Below are 21,119 nucleotides of genomic sequence, written 5' to 3' on the forward strand. Positions count from 1 at the left end.
CTGGTCTGGCTGACGCCAGGGAGCTGGAATTGGGGCCTTTCTCTAGGCTAAAGGGCAAGGGTCAGTTTGTTCTGGGGCATCTTAGGACATCCTTCACTTGCAGACTGGCCAATGACCAAGGCTGAAAGATGCTGGTTTAAAGGAGCCTGGGCTCTATTTTCCAGTGAGGCCTTTACAGACTTCCTGGGGTTTTGAGTGGGGAGAAGGGGCAGAGCCCAGGCGCTTCAGCAGAAGGTAGCTATAGAAACCCTTTGCCAGATAGTATTTACCCCAGGGAGGGATGAGGGAAAAGGAGGCACGCTGGCCTCTGTAGGACCAAGACAGAGGATGGGTAGTGGTGGGTCACATTTGTGGGTTTACACACACTCTCCCAGAGCCAAATCTTTGAGGTACATGTAGTTGTGCATGTTTGTATCAGACAGACAAGATCTGTTGCTCTGCTTTCAAAATGCAAACTCAATCCTATTTCTCACTACCTCCACTGCCATTGCCATGGTTTAAGCCACTATGATCCCTCTTGCCTGGACCAGCACTACAGCATCCTAACTCATTCCTCTGCAGACCGCTCAGCACCCAATGTGATCTATTAAAAATATAAATCAGACCATTTTACTTATTTAAAACTCTCCAGTGACTTCTATCATACTTGGAATGAAAACTCAAACTCCTTCCTGCTGCTTACAAAAGCCTTATAGGACCTGACCCTTGTCTCCACTCTGACCTCATTGGGTACCACTCCCCCTCATTTGCTCTACACTAGCCATACTGACCTTTCCCTCCCACCTTGAGACCTTCTCACTTGCTGTTCCCTGGGGAGTGGAACTTCTCCCAGGTCTTGACACCTTCCTTGGCCACTTGTCTAAAGTGGCCACCCCTCGTGTGGGCCATTCTCTTATCACATCACCCAGAACAATGGACTTCAAAGCACTCATCAGTCTCTGAAATTCTGATTTACTTGTCAGCCCTTACTATAATGTAAGCTTCATGAGACCAGGGAGCTTGAGTGTCCTTGAACAGAGTGGCACATTGTAGGTGCTCGATAAAATATTTATTGAAAAAATGAGTGAACAAATCAGTGAGCTACTCAGGGAGCTTCTGAAAAATTTTCATTTATGCATGTCACTATCAGTGCTATGTGCTGGCAAAGAAGGCAGGGTGGGATGGATGGGAAGAGTAGGGAGGCAGCAACTCTAATTCTATGCAGCAGGCCAGCAGTTACTGGATTGAATGGGCAAAGTCATGGGGCTTGGCACAGCCTCTAGGCACTACCCTCAGCATGGGCTTCCCTCCAGGCCTCGCGCACCTTGACCTTCACTTTGAAGTTGCTGATCAGAAAGACCGCCTTGGGATTGCCCTCCAAGGAGGGTAGCTGCCCATCATCCGGCACCTCCAGGTCAAACCTCTGGAGCACCCAGGACAGGAAGAGGAAGAGCTCCTGGCGGGCCAGGATCTCACCTAGGCAGGAGCGGGGTCCCGCCCCAAAGGGCAAGTAGCTCAATGTTGGTGAGATGAGCTGGCACCCGGTTGGGTCCAAGAAGCGCTCTGTGGGAGTGGGGAGGCATCAGTCGGGCCAGGGCAGGAATAAGGAAAGTGTACCTCTGTCCTGATGGAGGGGGAGATATGGCCCTGCCTGGGAGCCCCAACCTAAGGAGAGGTACAGCCCTGCTCTCAAGTAGCCCTTAATTACACAGGGGAATTGAAAGGTTCAGGAAGGATGGAAAGGAGGTAGTGTTAACAGATCCAAGTACCACTATCCAAGGGGTAAGGAGACAGATTTAATGGGGAAGCATATGCCTAGAGGGTTTGTTGGAAGAGGACATTTTCAGTTGGTAGAGGGAGGAGGTGGGAAACCCAGTAGTGGGAATTAGGCTAAGTCTGAGGTAGGATGGGAATGTCTATAGGTCCATATGGTTGGAACCAAGGGTTTTCTAGTAGCAAGCTGGGCAGAGGGGAAGGGGTGCTGGGGTGGTGGACACAGAGTCCAGGCTGGCTGTGTGGCCTGGGAGCAGGGCAGGACAGGGACTCACCAGGCATGAACTGGTCCGGCTGGTGCCACTCCTTCTCACTGTGATGCAGTGCCCACAAATTGATGATAACATTTGTGCCTTTGTCAATGGTAAACTCACCAATGCTGCCCCAGAGAGGGAGAGGAAAAAAGGGAGCTGCAAGATTGCCCTCCCCTTCCTGCTCATTTCCCCACCCCTGGGGGAAAAGAGCCCTTTACTTCTCTCATTCCCACTCCTTCATCTTTTCCTCGGCCTCTGCCAGGTAGAATATGAATCCAGCCCTTTTCTAGCCCTGTTGTCCTGACAAAGCATTTATGTATTAACATCTGGGTACATGGAGGTTTGTGTCAGGGCATGTGGCTGTGCATTTTGAGCTGGTGCATATATGTGCTACAGCTTCTGGCCTGGGTAGGAGCATAGGGCGCCCCAGTCTTTCATCCCAGAGCACGGCTCCAGGGCTGTCGGCAGCCTCTGAGGGAGGTCAGGTGGAGCTGTGGAGTAGTGGCAGTGGGTGGTGGGTATAGTGATTAATAGATTAGTAGGGTTATGGGTGGGGTGATTTGTAGTAGTCAGTGGTTGACTATACATAGGTTGCCCAGCAGGCTGGGGGCTGGGGGCCCAGCAAGCAGTGTTGGATGCATCATAGGGCTGGATGTCATTGGGAAGGAAGGCATACCTGGAGTCAGTGGAAGCCATGTGGGGGGTGAGGAGGGGAGCTATAGGTCGGATGCGTAGCACCTCTCGGATGGTGGCCTCCAGCAGAACGAGGTGGTTCCGGTCACTCAGAGTTGGTGTGCGACTAAAACCTATGTTCTGGTCAATCTCCTCCTGGATCTTTTTCTTCACCTGAGGACCAGAGAAGGGTGGATGTGACCACCATGCTTAAGGCTAGGAAGAATCCTATTGTCACATTCAGAAGAGCCTGTCCCAAACTCTTTCCAGTGATGGCTTTACAGCCCAGGCCCTACTTCCAAAAGTTGAGGCAGCTCTACCCTGGGGCCAGAGCCAGCCACTGCTTGGGTGAGGGCTGGGGCAGCCCAGTCCTTCTGCATAGAAGGCCTGAGCTATTGGGTATTGCCGCTTCCTCTCTCTGGAACCCAGAGGTAGGGCTGGCTGGGGTCAAGGATGGGATAGGAAGACAGGAATGGGAAGAAGACCACCTGAGGGTTGTGCAGCAGGAAGGCCACAGTCCACTTCATCACAGAGGTAGTGGTCTCCACACCAGCCCCGAAGATGTCCATCATGGTGGCAATAATGTGTTCTTGAGAAAGCATCTTTGAATCCTGGTCTGGGCCATCATTGTTATTGTCTGAGCTCATCTTGGCTTGGATCAGTATGTCTAGCAGGTTAGTGATAGAGTCACTGCTGAATTTCTCCTGAGTTAGGTGAAATTGGGAGACAGTGGTAAGGAAAGAGTCTCATCCACAATGCTCACACTGTACTTCCATCCCAGAGTGGACATACAAAGACCTTTTCTACCTTAGAATTGAGGGAGTAGATGGGGCTGGGTGAGATCTATGAGCTTGTGGAGGCACTGGGCCCTCTTTAAATTTGGGGGGCAGGTGGGTCCCTTCTAGGATCCTCTTCATTTCCTAACTTCCCCATCTCCATTCATTAATTCAGTTTTCACTGAGTACCTACTATGTGCCAGACTCTCTGCTAGGTACTGGAGACCCTGTAGTATCCAAAATGGACCCCAACCCTGCTCTCATGGCACTTTCGATCTAACTCATACTCCCTTCTGCTCCATCACTTACCTTGTATTTTTCTACGGTTTTATGCATCAGTTCACTTCGTATTTTAACAGCATTCTTCATCATTTGCAGGGATTTGAAGGGGAAAATCTATGAAGTAGAAAGAAATGTCCAGTCCATCCCTCTACCAATTTACTTCTCCAACTACCAGAATCTCTCCTGGAAGCAGAGCCTAGCTTTCTGTCTCTGGAGAGTTCCCACTCCAAACCCAACCTTCAGCCAAGATGGAAGACAAGGTGGGAACACAGAATGGGATCAATGCCCAATAGCAAAATTCTAAACAAGGGTGGAGGGTGTGGTCTCCACTTCTCCCCATTCAATCAAACATCAAGCACTGATCGAGGGTCCTCTCAGTAGACTCTGCTCAGGCAAATTCCTCAACATCACTGAGCCAGTTTTCTCATCTGCACGATGGGGATAATAAAACTCACCTTTCAGGGGAATTCAACGATTAGTGTGTGTAGAGTCCTTAATACTTAGACATAGTGATAGCTCAATAAATGAAATACATTACTGTGAATATTAAAATGCATGGTTAAAAAGCTAAATCTACTTATGTAGAGAAGTGGTGAAGGTCAGAGGAGGTAGAGGTCACTGTGGCTGAGGTGATCAGGAAAAAGATGGGTCTGGAGCTGGGCAGTAAGAAGAAGAATTGGGGACACTGTCAGGGTCTGCTGGAGTGTGAAGGTGGGTCTGGCTTCATCCTCACCTTCAAGCAGGGGAAGATATCCACCAGACTGTGGGTGTCCAGATTCTCCAGGATGATTTCATTGTACATTTTTATGACATGCAGATCAGGATCATCATACGTGTAGGAAGAGTTGAAGCAGAACATGGAGATCATGTTGGTCACAGCCAGGAAGACAGGTAACGATATATCTATAGACTGTCCATTCTGGTTGGCCAGGAAATCACATAATGAGCTGATTTCCTTAAGTACTGAGGGAAGAGAAGGGCATCTTAACCAAGGCAGGGAACAGATAACAGATGGCCACTAGATGGCAGTGGTGGCCAAGAAAACACTGGCCAGAACCACCCATAACCCCCTTCCCCTGCCTAATCCACCTTTCCTCCACCCTCAAGAAACACAGCAGTCCCTGTGGGATCCAGGCCCAGCCCCAGGGTCTAGCCAAGTACTCACTGATCTTCTCTAGCCTCTGGTGGCCGTCCTTGAACAGGGTAAACGCAGCCTGCACCAGCTTTCTATGTAGCTGCCAGTGGGGACCACTGTCGGCAAAGGCGACGCCTTTTTGGTTGTTTGACACCATTGCCAGAGTTAGCTTTGGAGCACAGACAAGGATGTAGGAGTCAGACGCCACTCACCTTGCCCTTGCCCTGGGCCTCCTGCACCTCTTCCCCTTCCTGGGGAAGAAGGCAGGTACCCACCATGCTGACCCCTACATGGGAATATCCCTGCTCTGCTCCACCATGACTGTAAGCTTTTGACAGGGCAGGGCGTGACTCTCCTACTCCCAATTCCATCAGAGTGACAGTACAGTGAGGAGAAAGAAAGAACACTGAATTAAAATACAGGAGTACTGGGTGTTCAGTTCACTGACAGTGTAATCTCTAGGCCTCTCTTTTTTCATCAGTTTTTAATTGGGGAGGGTAGTGTGAATGGGATAAACCCCCTGAATTGTGCCAGTCCTGAGGGCAGGAAGCAGGCCAGCTTGTAGAGACTGAGGGCTGCCAAGGCCTCTACCTTTCCCTGGGTAGGGGGGTGGGGGTGGGTGCTAAAGGCACAGCTCACCTCCTTATTGTTTACCTGTCTACTTATAAGGCCATGTGTGTGAGTGTCTTGTTTACCCAGTCTGGGCTTGCACTGAGCCACCTCTTCCAAAAAAAAAAAAAAAAGGCACCCCAAAAAGTGCAAGGGTCCAAAGCCTCACCTCTTCCATTCCTTGACCCCCAAGCCCCATATGACTCAGCCCCCTCCATCCTCTCTGCCCTGGGGAGAAGGGCTCAGTAGAGGTGAGAGCGAGGCTGTTGGTCAGCAGACCTGGCTGACTGGTCCACGGAAAAATGAGTCAACCCTAGGCCAGGTCAAAATTGAGAGGCTGGCTGGGGGCCTGCCTGGGTGCTTAGGGGAGCAGTCAGCAGCAGGGCACTGGAAGTGTTTCTGTGTGGTGAGTGCCTCCCCAGAAGCACCACAAGCCCGCTCAGTAGGGCCATCAGCATCCTTGAAATGCTACCACGGGTCAGCCCCCTATCAGCTGGAGCAGCTGTAGGCTGCTCTAGGAAAACTGCAATCCCAGCCCTTCAAGAGCCAGGCTACTTCTCCTAGCACCTTCCCACAGAGGACAGTAATAACTAACCCAGTTCCAGACAAGGGGTAACATTAATAATGGTTATTTATTGAGCACATTGAGCAATGGTTATTTATTGAGCACATTGAGCAATGGTTATTTATTGAGCACATTGAGCAATGGTTATTTATTGAGCACATACTGTGCTGGGCACTGGGCTAAGGGTTTTAAATCCATAAAAATCTCATTTAATTAGGGAAGTCTGGGCCCAGAGAGATAATCATCCGGCTCAGGGGAGACTTGACTGCAATGAGAACTTCCTGACCCCCTCAGGCCAGTGTCCCCACCCCACCCCTCCTCCTGAGCAGCCTGGAAAAGGAGGCCTCCTTTAATTTTTTCTGCCCAGTTTAGAGGCTGCATGGGGTCTGAAGAGCTGTTCCTCTGCCATCCCCTTGCAAGTCTGTCTTTGGAAGAATTATAGGTTGTTGAAGCTGAAAGGGTCATTCCAGCCATGGTCTTGCCTAAAGAACTGAACAACCCCAAAGGGCAGTGAGGGATGAGGTAGGATGGGCACTGCTTACCACATTGGGTCGCCCGGAGAATTCTCTGCCTTTCTTGATGAGCACCTCCCTGGCCAGCTGGTACTGGCCGACAACCACATAAGTTGCGGTACCCAGACGAAAAGAATAGATGGGGCCATATTTTTTCTGCAGCTTGAAGAAATTGATGTGAGGATGTCCATGTCGAGGGAGGAAAGGCAGGCTGCCCACCAGGGGCAGGAACGGGAGGCTCTTGGGGTACTTGGCACCAGGGCGCCTTATCTTGGGCCAAAAGTAATAAACTAGGGTGAGCAGCAAGACAGCCAAGAGCTCCCACATGGTGGCTGGGTGCCGGTGGGCAGGATGGACAGCTGTGGAGTGAAGAGTTACAGTTACACTGGGGTATAAGGAGGACTTTTTAAAGACTGATCTGCCCTTCACCTTGACTTTGTGCTATCTCTTGCCTTGTGGAAGTTTATCCTGGAACAATGCCAAGCCTGAGCCCTCTTCCAGAATGGGGAGAGGAACGGGGAGTGGAGCCTCCTCAAGGGCTGGCTCAATTTCATGGCAAACCCCGGAGGGAGGGGCCGGGCCATGAAAGGACAGCTGGTCCCCCTCTCTGGAGCTGTCTGTCCATGGATATCTCCAGAGTGTGCAGAAGCAAATGGTACCTGGGTCATGAATCAAGGCTTGGGATTTTCCACATTTTAAAATCAAAACCAAAGCACAGATGACAAGGACTGGAAGGGCTACGACCAGCAGGAACTGTGGAGGTATCTAGTTATGTCATCTAACAGCTGAGGAAAGTGAGGCCTTGAAAGGTCAGATTTGTATAAGGTCACATAAGATAGTGACAGTAAGAATCCAGGTGTCCTAACCCCTGTTTGCTGCTTTTTCCAGATAGAATAAAGCCCAGGACTGAGAGCATGGGCCTTACAGTCAGATAGGTTTGGGTTAAATTTTTAGCCTGGCTACTTCCTGGCTATATGGCCTTGGGTGGGTTTCTTAATCTTTAAAAAATATATATATATTATTTTAAAATGTTGTTGTTGTTAGGTGCCATCGAGTTGGTTCTAACTCATAGTGACCTTACGTACAACTGAACAAAACTCTGCCTGGTCCTGCCCCATCCTCACAATCATTGTTATGCTTAAGCCCATTGTTGCAGCCACTGTGTCAATCCATTTCGTTGAGGGGTCTTCCTCTTTTTTGCTGATCCTCTACTTCACAAAGCATGAGGTCCTTCTCCAGGGAAAGGTTCCTCCTGATAACATGTCCAAAGTACACAAGAAGTCTCACCATTTTCCCTTCTAAGGAGCATTCTGGTTGTACTTCTTCCAAGACAGATTTGTTCACTCTTTTGGCAGTCCATTGTATATTCAATATTATTTGCCAACACAATTCAAAGGCATCTATTCTTCTTCAGACTTCCTTATTCATTGTCCAGCTTTCACATGCACATGAGGCAATTGAAAATACTTTAGCTTGGGTCAGGTGCACCTTAGTCCTCAAACTGACATATTCTTAATAGTACAAAAATGTCTTGTGCAGCAGATTTGCCCAACACAAAACCTCGTTTGCTTTCTTTCTCTTTTTAAATTTTTTATTATTGTATTGTAGATGAAGGTTTATGGAACTAGTTTCTCATTAAACAATTAGTACACCTATTGTTTTATGACATTGGTTAACAACCCCACTACATGTCAAAGCCCTTCTACCTTGGGTTCCCTATTACCAGCTTTCCTGTCCCCTACTGCCTTCTAGTCCTTGCCCCTTGACTGGTGTGCCCCTTTAGTCTCGTTTTATTTTATGGCACCTGTCTAATCTTGGGCTGAAGGGTGAACCTCAGGAGGAACTTCATTACTGAGCTAAAAGGGTGTCCAGGGGCCGTACTCTCGGGGTTTCTCCAGTCTCTGTCAGGCCAGTAAGTCTGGCCTTTTTTTGTGAGTTAGAATTTTGTTCTACATTTTTCTCCAGCTCTGTCCAGGACCCTCTATTGTGATCCCTGTCAGAGCAGTCAGTGGTGACAGCCAGGCACCATCTAGTTGTGTTGGACTCAGTCTGGTGGAGGCTATTGTAGTTGTGGTCCATTAGACCTTTGGACTAATCTTTCCCTTGTGTTTTCATTCGCTCTTTTTTCCTGATGGGGTAAGACCAGTGGAGTATCTTAGATGGCTGTGTCATGGATTGAATTATATCCCCCAAAAATGTGTATACCAGTTTGGCTGGGCCACGATTCTCAGTATTGTGTGGTTGTCCTCCATTTTGTGATTGTAATTTTACGTTAAAGAGGATTAGGGTGGGATTGTAGCACCCTTACTAAGGTTGTATCCCTGATCCAATGTAAAGGGAGTTTCCCTGGGGTGTGGCCTGCACCACCTTTTATCTTATAGGAGATAAAAGGAAAGGGAAGCAAGCAGAGAGTTGGGGGACCTCAGGCTACCAAGAAAGCAGGGCTGGGAGCAGAGCGCATCCTTTGGACTGGGGTCCCTGCATAGACAAACTACTAGCCTGGGGGAAGATTGATGAGAAGGCTGACAGAGAGAGAAAGCCTTCCCCTGAAGATGACACCCTGAATTTGGACTTCTAGCGTGAGAGAAATAAACTTCTCTTTGTTGAAGCCATCCAATTGTGCTATTTCTGTTATAGCAGCACTAGATAACCAAGACAGGCCATTAACAAGCTTTTAAGACCCCAGACGCTACTCACTGTCATTAGATTTTTTTTTAATTCAATATATTTTTTATATGATTTTAAATCTATAACACATACTACCTTATTTCCTTTGGGATTTGAATAGTAAAATGATGCAATATTTTGGAATCCAATATAAACTGCTTTTAAACTGACTCAAGAGAAAGAGAGGGACGATCTAGTAAAACCAAGAGTTTCCACTTTATCGTTTATTACATCCAAATTCTTGTTAGAAATCATTTTGGGCAACTAAAGGGCTAATGCTCTGCCTGTAACAATTGTCAATCTGTTCAAACAAAGTTCTAAATACGAGGTTATTTCATTTGATTTCTTGAAGGTTGCTTCCATGGGCATTGATTATGGATCCAAATAAAATGAAATCCTTGACAACTTCAACCTTTTATTTATCATGATGCTGCTTATTGGTCCAGTTGTGAAGATTTTCATTTTATTTATGTTGAGGTATAACCCATACTGAAGGCTACAGTCTTTGATCTTCATCAGTTAAGTGCTTCAAGTCCTCTTCACTTTCAGCAAGCAATGTTGTGCCATCTGCATATCGCCGGTTGTTAATGAGTCTTCCTCCAATCCTGATGCCGCATTCTTCTTCATATAGTCCAGCTTCTCAGATTATTTGCTCAGCACGTGAGTGGTGGGTACAACCATTACCACTGTTCCTAAAACTTTTCATCATCCCACACAGAAACTCTGTCCTTATTAAGCAGTAGCTCCCCACTTTCCCTCACCCCAGCTTCTGGTAACCTCTAATCTATGTTCTAACCCTATGAATCTGTCCCTTCTACATAAATGGAATCATACTATATTTGTCCTTTTGTGTCTGGCTTATTTCACTTAGCATAATGTTTTCAAGGTTCACCCACGCTGTAGCATGCATTAGAGCTTCATTCCTTTTTAAGATGGAATAATATTCCTTTGTATACATGTACCACATTTTGTTTATCCATTCATCTGTTGATGGACATTTAGGTTATTTTTACCTTTTGGCTGTTGTGAATAATACTGCTATGAACATTCATGTACAAGTGTCTTTTGAATCCCTGTTTTCAGCTGAGTCTATACTTTGCTGGGTCATATGGTAATTCTTCCAAAAGTAGAGAGTAATTCTCCCAAAGTAGAGGGTCAGCAAGAAAGAGGAAGACCCTCAACAAGATGATTTGACACAGTGGTTACAACAATGGGCTCAAACATAGTTGTGAAGATGGCACAGGACCACACAGTGTTTCATTCTGTTGTACATAGGGTCACTATGAGTCAAAACCAACTCGACAGCACCTAACAACATCAACATGCTAATTCTATGTTTACGTAACCTTTTTAGATTTTAGTTTTCTCCTCTGTAAAATGGGAATAATAATGGATTCTACTTCTAAGGGCTGTTTGTGATTTGATGAACTAACACGTGTAAAAGTGATGCCTAGCATGAAGAACTCATAGAATGTTTACTCTTATCATTATTATACCAAAATAAGTTTCCCAGTTTTTCTGAGTTCTTATGAGTAGATCTTCCTGACAGACACAATTCTTATCTTCTGCTGGTAGTCTTCAGTGGTTCAGTTAGTATTTTTACCAGATAAATCACAGCCCCTAGAGAGTAAATCACAGCCCCTAAAGAGTGGGCAATGTCAATCATCTGTCAATCATCACAGAAGAGGTAGGTCCTCAGACAGGCAATCGGGGTCATAGGTCAAGACTCACAAAGGTGGGAGACAGAATTTCTGCCCCTCTCTGGGGGGTTGCCTGACACTGTTTGTACCTTGAGGAATGTGGACTGGTGTAAGGGCTGCTGGAACTAGGCAGGAAGGCAGCAGGTATCTCATGATGAAGATAAGCCAACCAGGTTTTGTAAGCCAGACTGCCTGGTTGCCTGTTACTCTGAATGTTCAGATATTGTTTAGATTTTTAGGGCCATCACAGAGTAGGTCAGATATATAAACTAGGATAGTCAGAGAAGCTTCATGAAAGGGAATTTGAGCCAGGCCTTGCAGGAGAGTCATGATTTTTAGACAGAGGCATGAGGCAGTGAAGGAAAAAGGGCATTCTTGGAAGAGATAAGAGCAGAGTCAAACATGTGGAGACGGGAAGGAATATGTGAGTGGGATGGTGATGGTCCTCACTGAAGAAACAAAGGAGGTGTATTATGGGGGATCCCCGAGAAATTAGTTTAGATGGGTTTACTAAGTCACGCTCCAGAGCACTGAAATGGGACTGAGGAGGATGTGGGAGCTGCTGAAAGTTGTTGAGCAGGGGCATGACAGTGTGACTTGTTTTTAGGAGGGTATTCAGCACCCACAGTAGACTGGATGGGGAGATCTTATGTAAGTCTGACAGCTGGACTGAAAAATGGAGAGGCATGAGCCCTGTGATCCAGGCAAGAGCCTAAGTGGGGTCAACAAGCTGGTAGAGAAATATAAATGGGTCTTTTCTATTCCTAATGTAAGTGACGAGGTGATTCTCTGTTTCACCCCGAGTCATGAACGAGAAATAGGAAATTGTTTTTTAGTAATAAAATTTGTTGCTTCACACCCTCACCACCGTATTATAAAAGTTAAACATGATAATTGCAGAAAATTTGGAAAATACAGGTAACTAAAAATAAATAAAAATTTTTTAATATCTTTTTTAACCTAAGGCTCTGAAGACACAGTGGTTAAGCATTTGGCTGCTAAACAAAAGGTCAGCAATTCAAAGCCACCAGCCACTCCTTGGAAACCGTATGGGGCAGTCCTACTCTGTCCTATAGGGTCGCTATGAGTTGGAATTGACTTGATAGCAACGGGTTTTTTCTTAACCTAAATGAAGCCATATTGAATTTTGGATACTTTTCTATGTTTCTAAAGATTATATATACGTAATGCAACATTTGACAATTCAATATTTTTTCATGTACAATTCAGTGACGCCAATTACATTTATCATGTTGTGCAACCATTACCAGAATCCGTTGCCAAATTTCCCATCACTGTTAACAGATACTCAATGCTTCCTAAACAATGACTCTCTCTCTCCCTCCTGCCCCTGGTACCACTAATAAACTTTGGTCTCTATACATTTGCCTAACCCAGATATTTCATATAAGTGGGATCATACAATATTTGTGCTTTTGTGATTGACTTACTTCACTCAGCATGTTTACTAGGTTCATCCATTTTGTAACAAGTATTAGAACATCATTTCTCTTTATGGCTGAGTAATATTCCATTTTATTTACTCATTCATCTGTTGATGGACATTCAAGTTGTCTCTATATTTTGGCTATTGTGAATAGTGTTACAATGAACATTGGCATACACGTGTCTGAGTTGCTGATTTCAAGTCTCTTAGGTATACACCTAGGAGTGGAATTGCTGGGTCATATAGTAGTTTTACTTTTTTTTTTTTTTATAGTAGTTTTACTTAGATCCACAATCAACACCCATGGAGGCTGCAGTCAAGAAATCAAATGACGCATTGCATTGGGCAAATCTGCTGCAAAAGACTTCTTTAAAGTGTTAAAAAGCAAAGATGTTACTTGAAGACTAAGGTGCGCTTGACCCAAGCCATGGTGTTTTCAATCATTTCATATGCATGTGAAAGCTGGATGATGAAGAAGGAAGACTGAAGAATTGACGCCTTTGAATTGTGTTGGCAAAGAATATTGAATACACCATGGACTGCTAAAAGAACAAACAAATCTGTCTTGGAAGAAGTATAGCCAGAATGCTCCTTAGAAGCAAGGATGGTGAGACTTCATCTCAAATACTTTGGACATGCTATCAGGAGGGATCAGTCCCTGAAGAAGGACATCATGCTTTTACCTGTAAAGTAGAGGATCAGCAAAAAAAAAAAAAGACCCTCAATGAGATTGATTGACACAGTGGCTGCAACAATGGGCTCAAAAAAACAATGATTGTGAGGATGGGGCAGGACTGGGCAGGGTTTTGTTTCGTTGTACGTAAGGTCACTATGAGTTGGAACTGACCCGACAGCTTCTAACAACAACATAGTAGTTCTATTATTTAACTTTTTGAGAAACCACTAAATTGTCTTCCAAAGCAGCTATACCATTTTGCATTCCCACCAGCCATGAAAGAGTGTTCCAATTTCTTCATATCCTTGTCAATATTTGTGTTCTGTTTTCTTAGCCAACCTAGTGGGGCTGAAGTGATATCTTTTTGTGCTTTTGGTATGTTGCAACTCTCTAATGGCTAAAGATGTTGACCATCTTTTCATGTGCTTGTTGGCTATTTTTATTTCTTTGGTGAAATGTACATTCGAGTTCTTTGCCCATTTTTTGCTTGGGTTGTTCTGTTAATTTGCAGGAGTTCTTTATATATTCTGGATATTAAACCCTTATCCAATAAATATATGGTTCCCCAAAATTTTCTCCCAATCTGTAGGTTGTCTCTTCACTTTGTTGTTAAAGTCCGTTGTTGAACAAAAGTTTTAAATTTTTTAATTAATTTTTGTATTGTACCTTAGATGAAGGTTTACAGAACAAACTAGTTTCTCACTAAACAGTACACATACTGTTTTATGACACTGGTTAACAACCCTACTACATGTCAACACTCTCCCTTCTCAAACTTGGGTTCCCTACTACCAGCTTTCCTGTCCCCTCCTGCCATCTAGTCCTTGCCCCTGGACTGGTGTGTCCCTTTAGTCTCGTTTTGTTTTATGGCCCGTCTAATCCTCGGATGAAGGGTGAACCTTGGGAGTAACTTCATTACTGAGCTAAAATGGTACTGGGGGCCATACTCATGGGGTTTCTCCAGTCTCTGTCAAGCCAGTAAATCTGGTCTTTTTTTGTGAGTTAGAATTTTCTTCTACATTTTTCTCCAGCTCTGTCTGGGACCCCCTATTTTGATCCCTGTCAGAGCAGTCAGTGGTGGTAGCGGGGCACCATCTAGTTGTACTGGACTCAGCCTGATGGAGGCTGTGGTAGTTGTGGTCCATTAGTCCTTTGGACTAATCTTTCCCTTTTATCTTTAGTTTTCTTCCTTCTCCCTTGCTCCCGAAGGGGTGAGACCAGTGGAGTACCTTAGATGGCTATTCACAGGCTATTAAGACCCCAGGCGCTACTCACCAAAGTAGAATGTAGAACATTTTCTTCATAAACTATGTTATGCCAATGGAGCTAGATGTTCCCTGAGACCATGGTCCCCATAGCCCCCAGCCCAACAATTCAGTCCTTCAGGGAGTTTGGATGTGTCTATGGTGCTTCCATGACCTTCCCTTGTACAAGTTGTGCTGGCTTCCCCAAAATTGTGTACCATCTTACCCTTCACCACAGTTGCCACTTATCTGTTGCCTATTTAGTGTTTTTCCATCTTCACCCCTCCTCTCCCTCGTAACCATCAAATATTGTTTCTTTTTGTATGTAAACCTTTCGTGAAGTTTAACAGTAGCAGTCTCATACAATATTTGTCCTTTTGTGATTGGCTTATTTCACTCAGAATAATGCCCTCCAGATTCATCCATGTTATGAGATGCTTTGCAGATCCATCGTTCTTCTTTATCGTTGCATAATACTACATTGTTTGTATGTACCATAGTTTGTTTACCCATTCATCTGTTGATAAACATCTAGGTTGTTTCCATCTTTTTGCTGTTGTGAACAGGGCTGCAGTGAACATGGGTGTGCGTATATCTATTCGTGTGACGACTCATTTCTCTAGGATATATTCCTATGAGTGGGATAGCTGGATCATATGGTATTTCTATCTCTAGCTTTCTAAGGAAATGCCATATCCTTTTCCAAAATTGTTGTACCATTTTGCATTCCCACCAGCAGTGCTTAAGAGTTCCAATCTCTCTGCAGCCTCTCCAACACTCATTATTTCCTGTTTTTTTGATTCATGCCAGTAATGCCAGGGTGAGATAGTATCTCATTTGTGATTTTGACTTTTATTTCTCTAATGGCTAGTGATCACGGGCATTTCCTCATGTGTCTGTTGGTTGCTTTAATGGCTTCTGTGGTGAAGTGTCTGTTCATTTCCTTTGCCCATCTTTTAATTGGATTTTTTGTCTTTATTGTAGAGGGGTTGAATTTTCCTGTAGATTTTAGAGATTAGAACTTTGCCTCAATTGTAATAGCCCAAAATTTTTCCCCAGTCTGTAGTTTCTCTTTTTACTCTTTTGGCAAAGTCTTCTGATGAGCATTAAGTGTTTAATTTTTAGAAAATCCCAGTTATCTAGCTTATCTTCTGGAGTTTGTGTGTTGTTCATTACGGTTTGCATATTAGGGCCTCCAGAGTTGATCCTATTTTTTCTTCTATGAACCTTATACTATTTGGCTTTATATTTAGGTCTTTGATCCATTTTTGAATTAGTTTTTGTGTATGGTGTGAGGTATGGGTCCTGTTCCATTTTTTTGCAGATGGACATCAGTTTTGCCAGCACCATTTGATTAAAAAGGCTCTTTCCCCCATTTGATGGACTTAGGGGCATTATCCAAGATCAGGTGACCGTAGGTGGATGGATTTACATCTGGGTTCTCAATTCTATTCCATCAGTCAATGTATCTGTCATTGTACCAGTACCAGGCTTTTTTGACTACCGTAGGTGTATAGTAGGTTGTGAGATCAGAAAGTGAGAGTCCTCCTACTTTATTCTTCTTCTTCAATAGTGCTTTACTTATCCAGGACTTCTTCCCTTTCCACATAGAGTTAATGATTAGTTTTTCCATCTCTTTAAAGAATGTTGTTGCTATTTGGATCAGGATTGCATTGTATTTATAAATTGCTTTGGGTAGAATTGTCATTTTCACAATGTCGAGTCTACCTATCCATGAGCATGGTATGTTTTTCCATTTATGTAAATCTCTCTCGGTTTCTTGCATTAGTGTTTTGTAGTTTTCTTTGTACAGGTCTTTTATATCCCTGGTTAGATTTATTCCTAAGTATTTTATTTTTTTTAGGGGCTATTATAAATGGTATTGTTTTCCTGATTTCTTTTTCATCGTTCTCATTATTGGTGTGTAAGAATCCAACTGATTTTTCTATGTTTGTCTTGTATCCTGCTACTCTGCTGAATCTGTGCCTACTCCAATCAGCCCTGTACGTCTAGGACTATAGGTGAGAGCCTGTACCACACACACGGTGACTGACTACCTGGACACCTGAGCTGAATCCATACAAGTAAACAGACTTCTGGGCTCATATACTTAGTAACAGATCTAACCACCTGGTGACAGGATGTGAGAGCTTCAAAGGTGCCAATAATCAAAATAGTTCACATGAGCAGCCTATTTGGGTATATCACAACAAAACAAAATAAGAAACGAGTACACAATAAATAAACATAAAATAAATCAATACAATAACTTATTGATGGCTCAGAGACAATGGTCCATATCAAATCATATAAAGAGGCAGACCATGATGGCTCCAGAAAGCACCCAAAACAAAGAATCAAGAAACCTTCCAGAGGAAGGGAATTTCTTGGAATTACTGGAGGGAGGAGTCAAAAGATTAATATACAGAGCTCTTCAAAAGATCAGGAAGGAAATCAGACAAAATGCAGAACAAGCCAAGGAACACCCAAACTAAGCAGAGAGGAACTTAAGAAGGTTATATGAGAGCATAATAACAAATATAACAGGCTGTAAGAATCCATAGACAGACAGCAAACAGAAATCCAAAAGATTAACAATAAAATTTCAGAATTGGACAACTCAATAGAAATTCATAGGAGCAGAATTGAGGCAATGGGACTCAGAATTAGTGAGATTAATAAAGCACTTGATATGAACTTATTTGAGGAAAAATCAGATAAAAGAATTAAAAAAAATGAAGGAACCCTAAGAATTACGTGGGACTCTACCAAGAGTAATTACCTGTGAGTGACTGGGATAACAGAGAATACAAAGAGAATTATTGAAGATTTGTTGGCAGATAACATTCCTGATATTGTGAAAGATGAGAAGATATCTATCTAAGAAGCTCATCGAACCCCACACAAGGTAGATCCCAAAAGAAAGTCACCAAAACATATTGTCATCAAACTTGCCAGAACCAAAGATAAAGAGAGAATTTTAAGAGTGGCTAGGGATAAACAAAAAGCCATCTACAAAGGAGAGTCAATAAGACTAAGCTTGGACTACTCAGCAGAAACCATGCAGTCAAGAAGGCAATGAGATGACATATATAAAGCCTTGAAGGAAAAAAAAAAGCCAGCCAAAAATTATATATCCAACAAAGCTATCTCTCAAATATGATGGTGATATTAGGACATTTCCAGATTAAGAGAAGTTTAGGGAATTTGTAAAAACCAAACTAAAATTACAAGAAATACTAAAGGGAGTCCTCTGGTTAGAAAATCAGTAACATCAGTTAACAACTCAAGATTAGAAACACAGGACAGAACAACCAGATAGGGAAGTCACAAATAAATCAAAGCTAAAACACTGAAAACAGGGAAACAGAGACATCAATATGTAAAAAATGACATTAAAACACAAAAGAGGGACTAAATAACGTAGTCACATATCTTTCATATGGAGAGGAAGTCAAGGCAATATAAAGAAATACAAGGTTGGTTTAAGCTTAGAAAAATAGAGGCAAATATTAAGGTAATGACAAAGGAAACTAACAATCCTACACATCAAAATAAAAAAGAAGAAAAACATAAAGACTCAACAAATACAAAATCAACAACAATGAAAAGAAAATACATAAAAAAAAAAAACTCAGCACAGAAAATTAAGTGGGATGTGGATTGAATTATGTCTCCCCCCAAAATGTGTGTATCAATTTGGCTGGGCCATGATTCCCAGTATTGTGTGATTATCCTATATATCATAAATCTTGCCTCTATTATGTAAGGATGAGTGGCAGTTGTGTTAGAGATGCAGGACTCAACCTACAAGATTGGATTGTATCTTGAGGCAATCTCTTGAGATATAAAAGACAGAAGTGAGCAGAAAGATGGGGAACCTCATACCACCAAGAAAGCACCGCTGGGATCAAAGCACGTATTTTGGACCTGGGGTCCTTGCACAGAGAAGCTCCAAGTCCAGGGGAAGATTGATGAGAAGGCCAACAAAGACGGAAAGGCTTTCCCTGGGGCTGATACCCTAAATTTGGACTTTTAGCCTACTTTACTGTGAGGAATAAATTTCTCTTTGTTAAAGGCATTCACTTGTAGTATTTCTGTTATAGCAGCACTAGATGACTACGACAGAAATTTGGTACTGAGAGAGTGGGCTGCTGCTCTAAAAGATATCTAAATTGTGGAAGTGATTTTGAGCTGTGAATGAATAGAGCAGTGGCAGTAGCAGAGGACCAACAGCAGCAGAGTACTGGCAACAGCAGAGAAACTGCAGCGGCAGGGAAGTGGCAGTAGCAGAGAACCAGCAGCAGCAGAACCAGGAGACCAGCACAACACAGCGCTGGAGCTGACACACAGGGTGAGAGAGCTGAGTATGTGTGTGCAGGCAACTTCTTGGCAGAGTGGTGTGCCTCCAGGCACTTACTGGTGGAGCTACACAGCTTTGGAACACATGCCCCAACAGGGCAGATCTGGTGTGAGGGCCAAGGAGCTGAGAGGCCAAGAAACCAGGAAGCAGAAGCTGAAGAGACAAGGAACACAAGAAGCTGAAGTGCCTCAGGCTCAAAAGGTATAGCCATGACCTCTGGGGTTTCAAAGGGTGGAGCCATGGCCTCTGGTGTTTCTAAGGGTGGAGTTGCCACTCCATGTACTAGGATAAAGGTGTACCTAAAGCCAAGGGAGCAGAGTTGCTGTCCCAGTGGGACTGGAAGGCAGAGCTGAAGCCCAGGGCTGAGGGGCCTCCACTCAGAATCTGGAGAGTGTGGCCAATGCCTACAGTCTCGAAGGTAAGGCCTTTGTGTACATTGTCTCAGAGAACAGAAGATTATTTTCAGAGTCTTGAGGCCTAATGTAATGTGTTCTGCTGACTTGCTTGGTGCCTGTTATCCCTTCCTTTCCTCCAGTTTCTCCCATTTGTAATGGAAATGTCTAGCTTGTGCCTGTTCTGACATTGTACCTTTGGATGCAAGTAACTTGTATTCTAGATTTCACAGATGAAGAGGAATTTTGGGGTTTTGGACTTGGAGTTAAGACTTTTGCTATGATGTGGTGGTGTGAATATGTTTTGCATGTTGCAAGGATGTGATTTTTGGGGGCCAAATGGTGGAATGTCATGGGTTGAATTATGCCCCTTCCAAAAATGTGTGTTATCAATTTGCCTGGGCCATGATTCCTGGTATTGTGTGATTTTCCTAAATGTTGTAAATTCTGCCTCTATGATGTTAATGAGGGAGGATGGGCAGCAATTGTGTTAGTGAGACAAGACTCAATCTACAAGATTGGATTGTCTTCAGGCAATCTCTTGAGGTAGAAAAGAAAGAAGCAAGCAGAGAGATGGGTGGACCTCATACCACCAAGAAAGCAGTGTCGGGAGCAAAGCGCATCCTTTGGACCTGGGGTCCCTATGCAGAGAAGCTCCTAGTCCAGGGGAAGATCAACGAGAAGGCCGACAGAAAGAGAAAGCCTTCCCCTGGAGCTGATGCCCTGAATTTGGACTTTTAGCATACTTTACTATGAGAAAATAAATTTCTCTTTGTTAAAGCCATCCACTTGTGGTATTTCTGTTACAGCACCACTAGATGACTAAGAGACAAAGAAACTGTCAACAACACACACACAAAAAATACATCAAAATGACAGCACTAAAAACTCATACCTATCAATAATTATGCTGAATGTAAATGGACTAAATGCACCAAAATGAGACAGAAAGTGGGACTTCCCGACAACATGGTGCCATACACAGAAGCACCATGCCATCCCTGCATAGCAAAGACCTGAAAAACTAAGTAAAACAGAGACAAACGTCATTCCTGAAACCTGAAGTGCCAAATGAAGAGACAGATCTCAGTCAATCACCAAATGGAGTAAGAAACTGACAGAAGACAGAGTGAGGAGAGATAGTGCGAGAGGCCCCATCAGCTAATGCAGCACAGGTCCGCCATCTTGGACTCCAGTCAGGGATCTGCACACAGGGAGCATGGGAAAGCACCTTCAAGGAATTCCCAGCAGGAGACAGGGCACCTGGTAACCAGCGATACACGCTTTTCCACCCCACACCCCCCCACCATTCTCTCCCCACTGCTCTACCTCTGAGGTTCCTGTCTGGCTGTGGAGCCACCCGGGAGGTGCAACGTCCCTGCCGCTTGGATTCACCCCACCCACATCAGAGATCCGTGGACAGGGAGTATAGGAAAGCAGCTTCAGAAGTTCCCAGCGGGAGATAGAGTACCTGGTAACGAGCACTATATACTTTCCTAGACCCTCCCTTCTTCCTCACTTCGTCCTCCTCTGCTTACCGCCAGCCAGTCTCTTGTCCAGGAGGCAACTGCTTTGGCCTCAGGATACTTGGATTCGCCCTTCCCACACTTGCCCGGCCCCTGAGCTGGTATTGGTCCTTCCCGCCTCTTTTGGCTTCTTCTGTGCCTCCTACCACCTCCCCCTCCTTTCTCTGGAATAACTGGCTCCCTGTGCAACCTTTGCTTCTTCTTGAAAGGCTGTGAAGCCTTCCCTCAACTAGGGAAGCACTCCCCCTATCTCTTCATTTGGCACTTCAGGTTTCAGGAATGACATTTGTCTCTGTTTTTAGTTTTTCAGGTCTTTGCTGTGCAGGGATGGCATGGTGCTTCTGTCTATGGCACCATGTTGGCGGGAAGTCCCACTTTCAGTCTCATTTTTGGTGCGTTTAGTCCATTTACATCCCACACTGGTGGGATCCCTGGGGCTTTTTTTCACCTTGTTTTGCTTTGTTTGTTTTCTTTTTCTTTTTGCAGCTTGGGAGGCCCTTCTAGCAGGGCTGCACTGCACAGCTTAGGAGCCACTCTCCCAATTTGT

General features: G+C 44.3%; 1 protein-coding gene across 3 annotated transcripts; it reads right to left on the bottom strand.

Annotated features, from left to right (window-relative positions):
* Positions 1-1,034: 1,034 nt before the first annotated feature.
* Positions 1,035-20,689, bottom strand: LOC126059311 (steroid 17-alpha-hydroxylase/17,20 lyase). 3 transcript variants are annotated; one of them, XM_049854974.1, is made up of 9 exons: positions 20,585-20,689; positions 6,588-6,916; positions 4,902-5,040; positions 4,470-4,699; positions 3,764-3,850; positions 3,167-3,382; positions 2,683-2,852; positions 2,028-2,131; positions 1,035-1,542 (listed from the first exon to the last, which is right to left on the bottom strand). In XM_049854974.1, exons 2-9 carry the CDS (start codon positions 6,882-6,884, stop codon positions 1,259-1,261), a joined length of 1,527 nt encoding a protein of 508 aa, XP_049710931.1. In that variant the 5' UTR covers positions 6,885-6,916; positions 20,585-20,689; the 3' UTR covers positions 1,035-1,258. The 3 variants fall into 3 exon arrangements, with proteins under 3 accessions (XP_049710931.1, XP_049710930.1, XP_049710932.1); XM_049854973.1 differs by having other exon boundaries at positions 20,518-20,626; XM_049854975.1 differs by lacking the exon at positions 20,585-20,689 and adding an exon at positions 20,376-20,493.
* Between the last annotated feature and the right edge of the window lie 430 nt (positions 20,690-21,119).

This window comes from Elephas maximus, chromosome 16, assembly GCF_024166365.1.
Source record: "Elephas maximus indicus isolate mEleMax1 chromosome 16, mEleMax1 primary haplotype, whole genome shotgun sequence".
NCBI classification, from domain to species: domain Eukaryota; kingdom Metazoa; phylum Chordata; class Mammalia; order Proboscidea; family Elephantidae; genus Elephas; species Elephas maximus.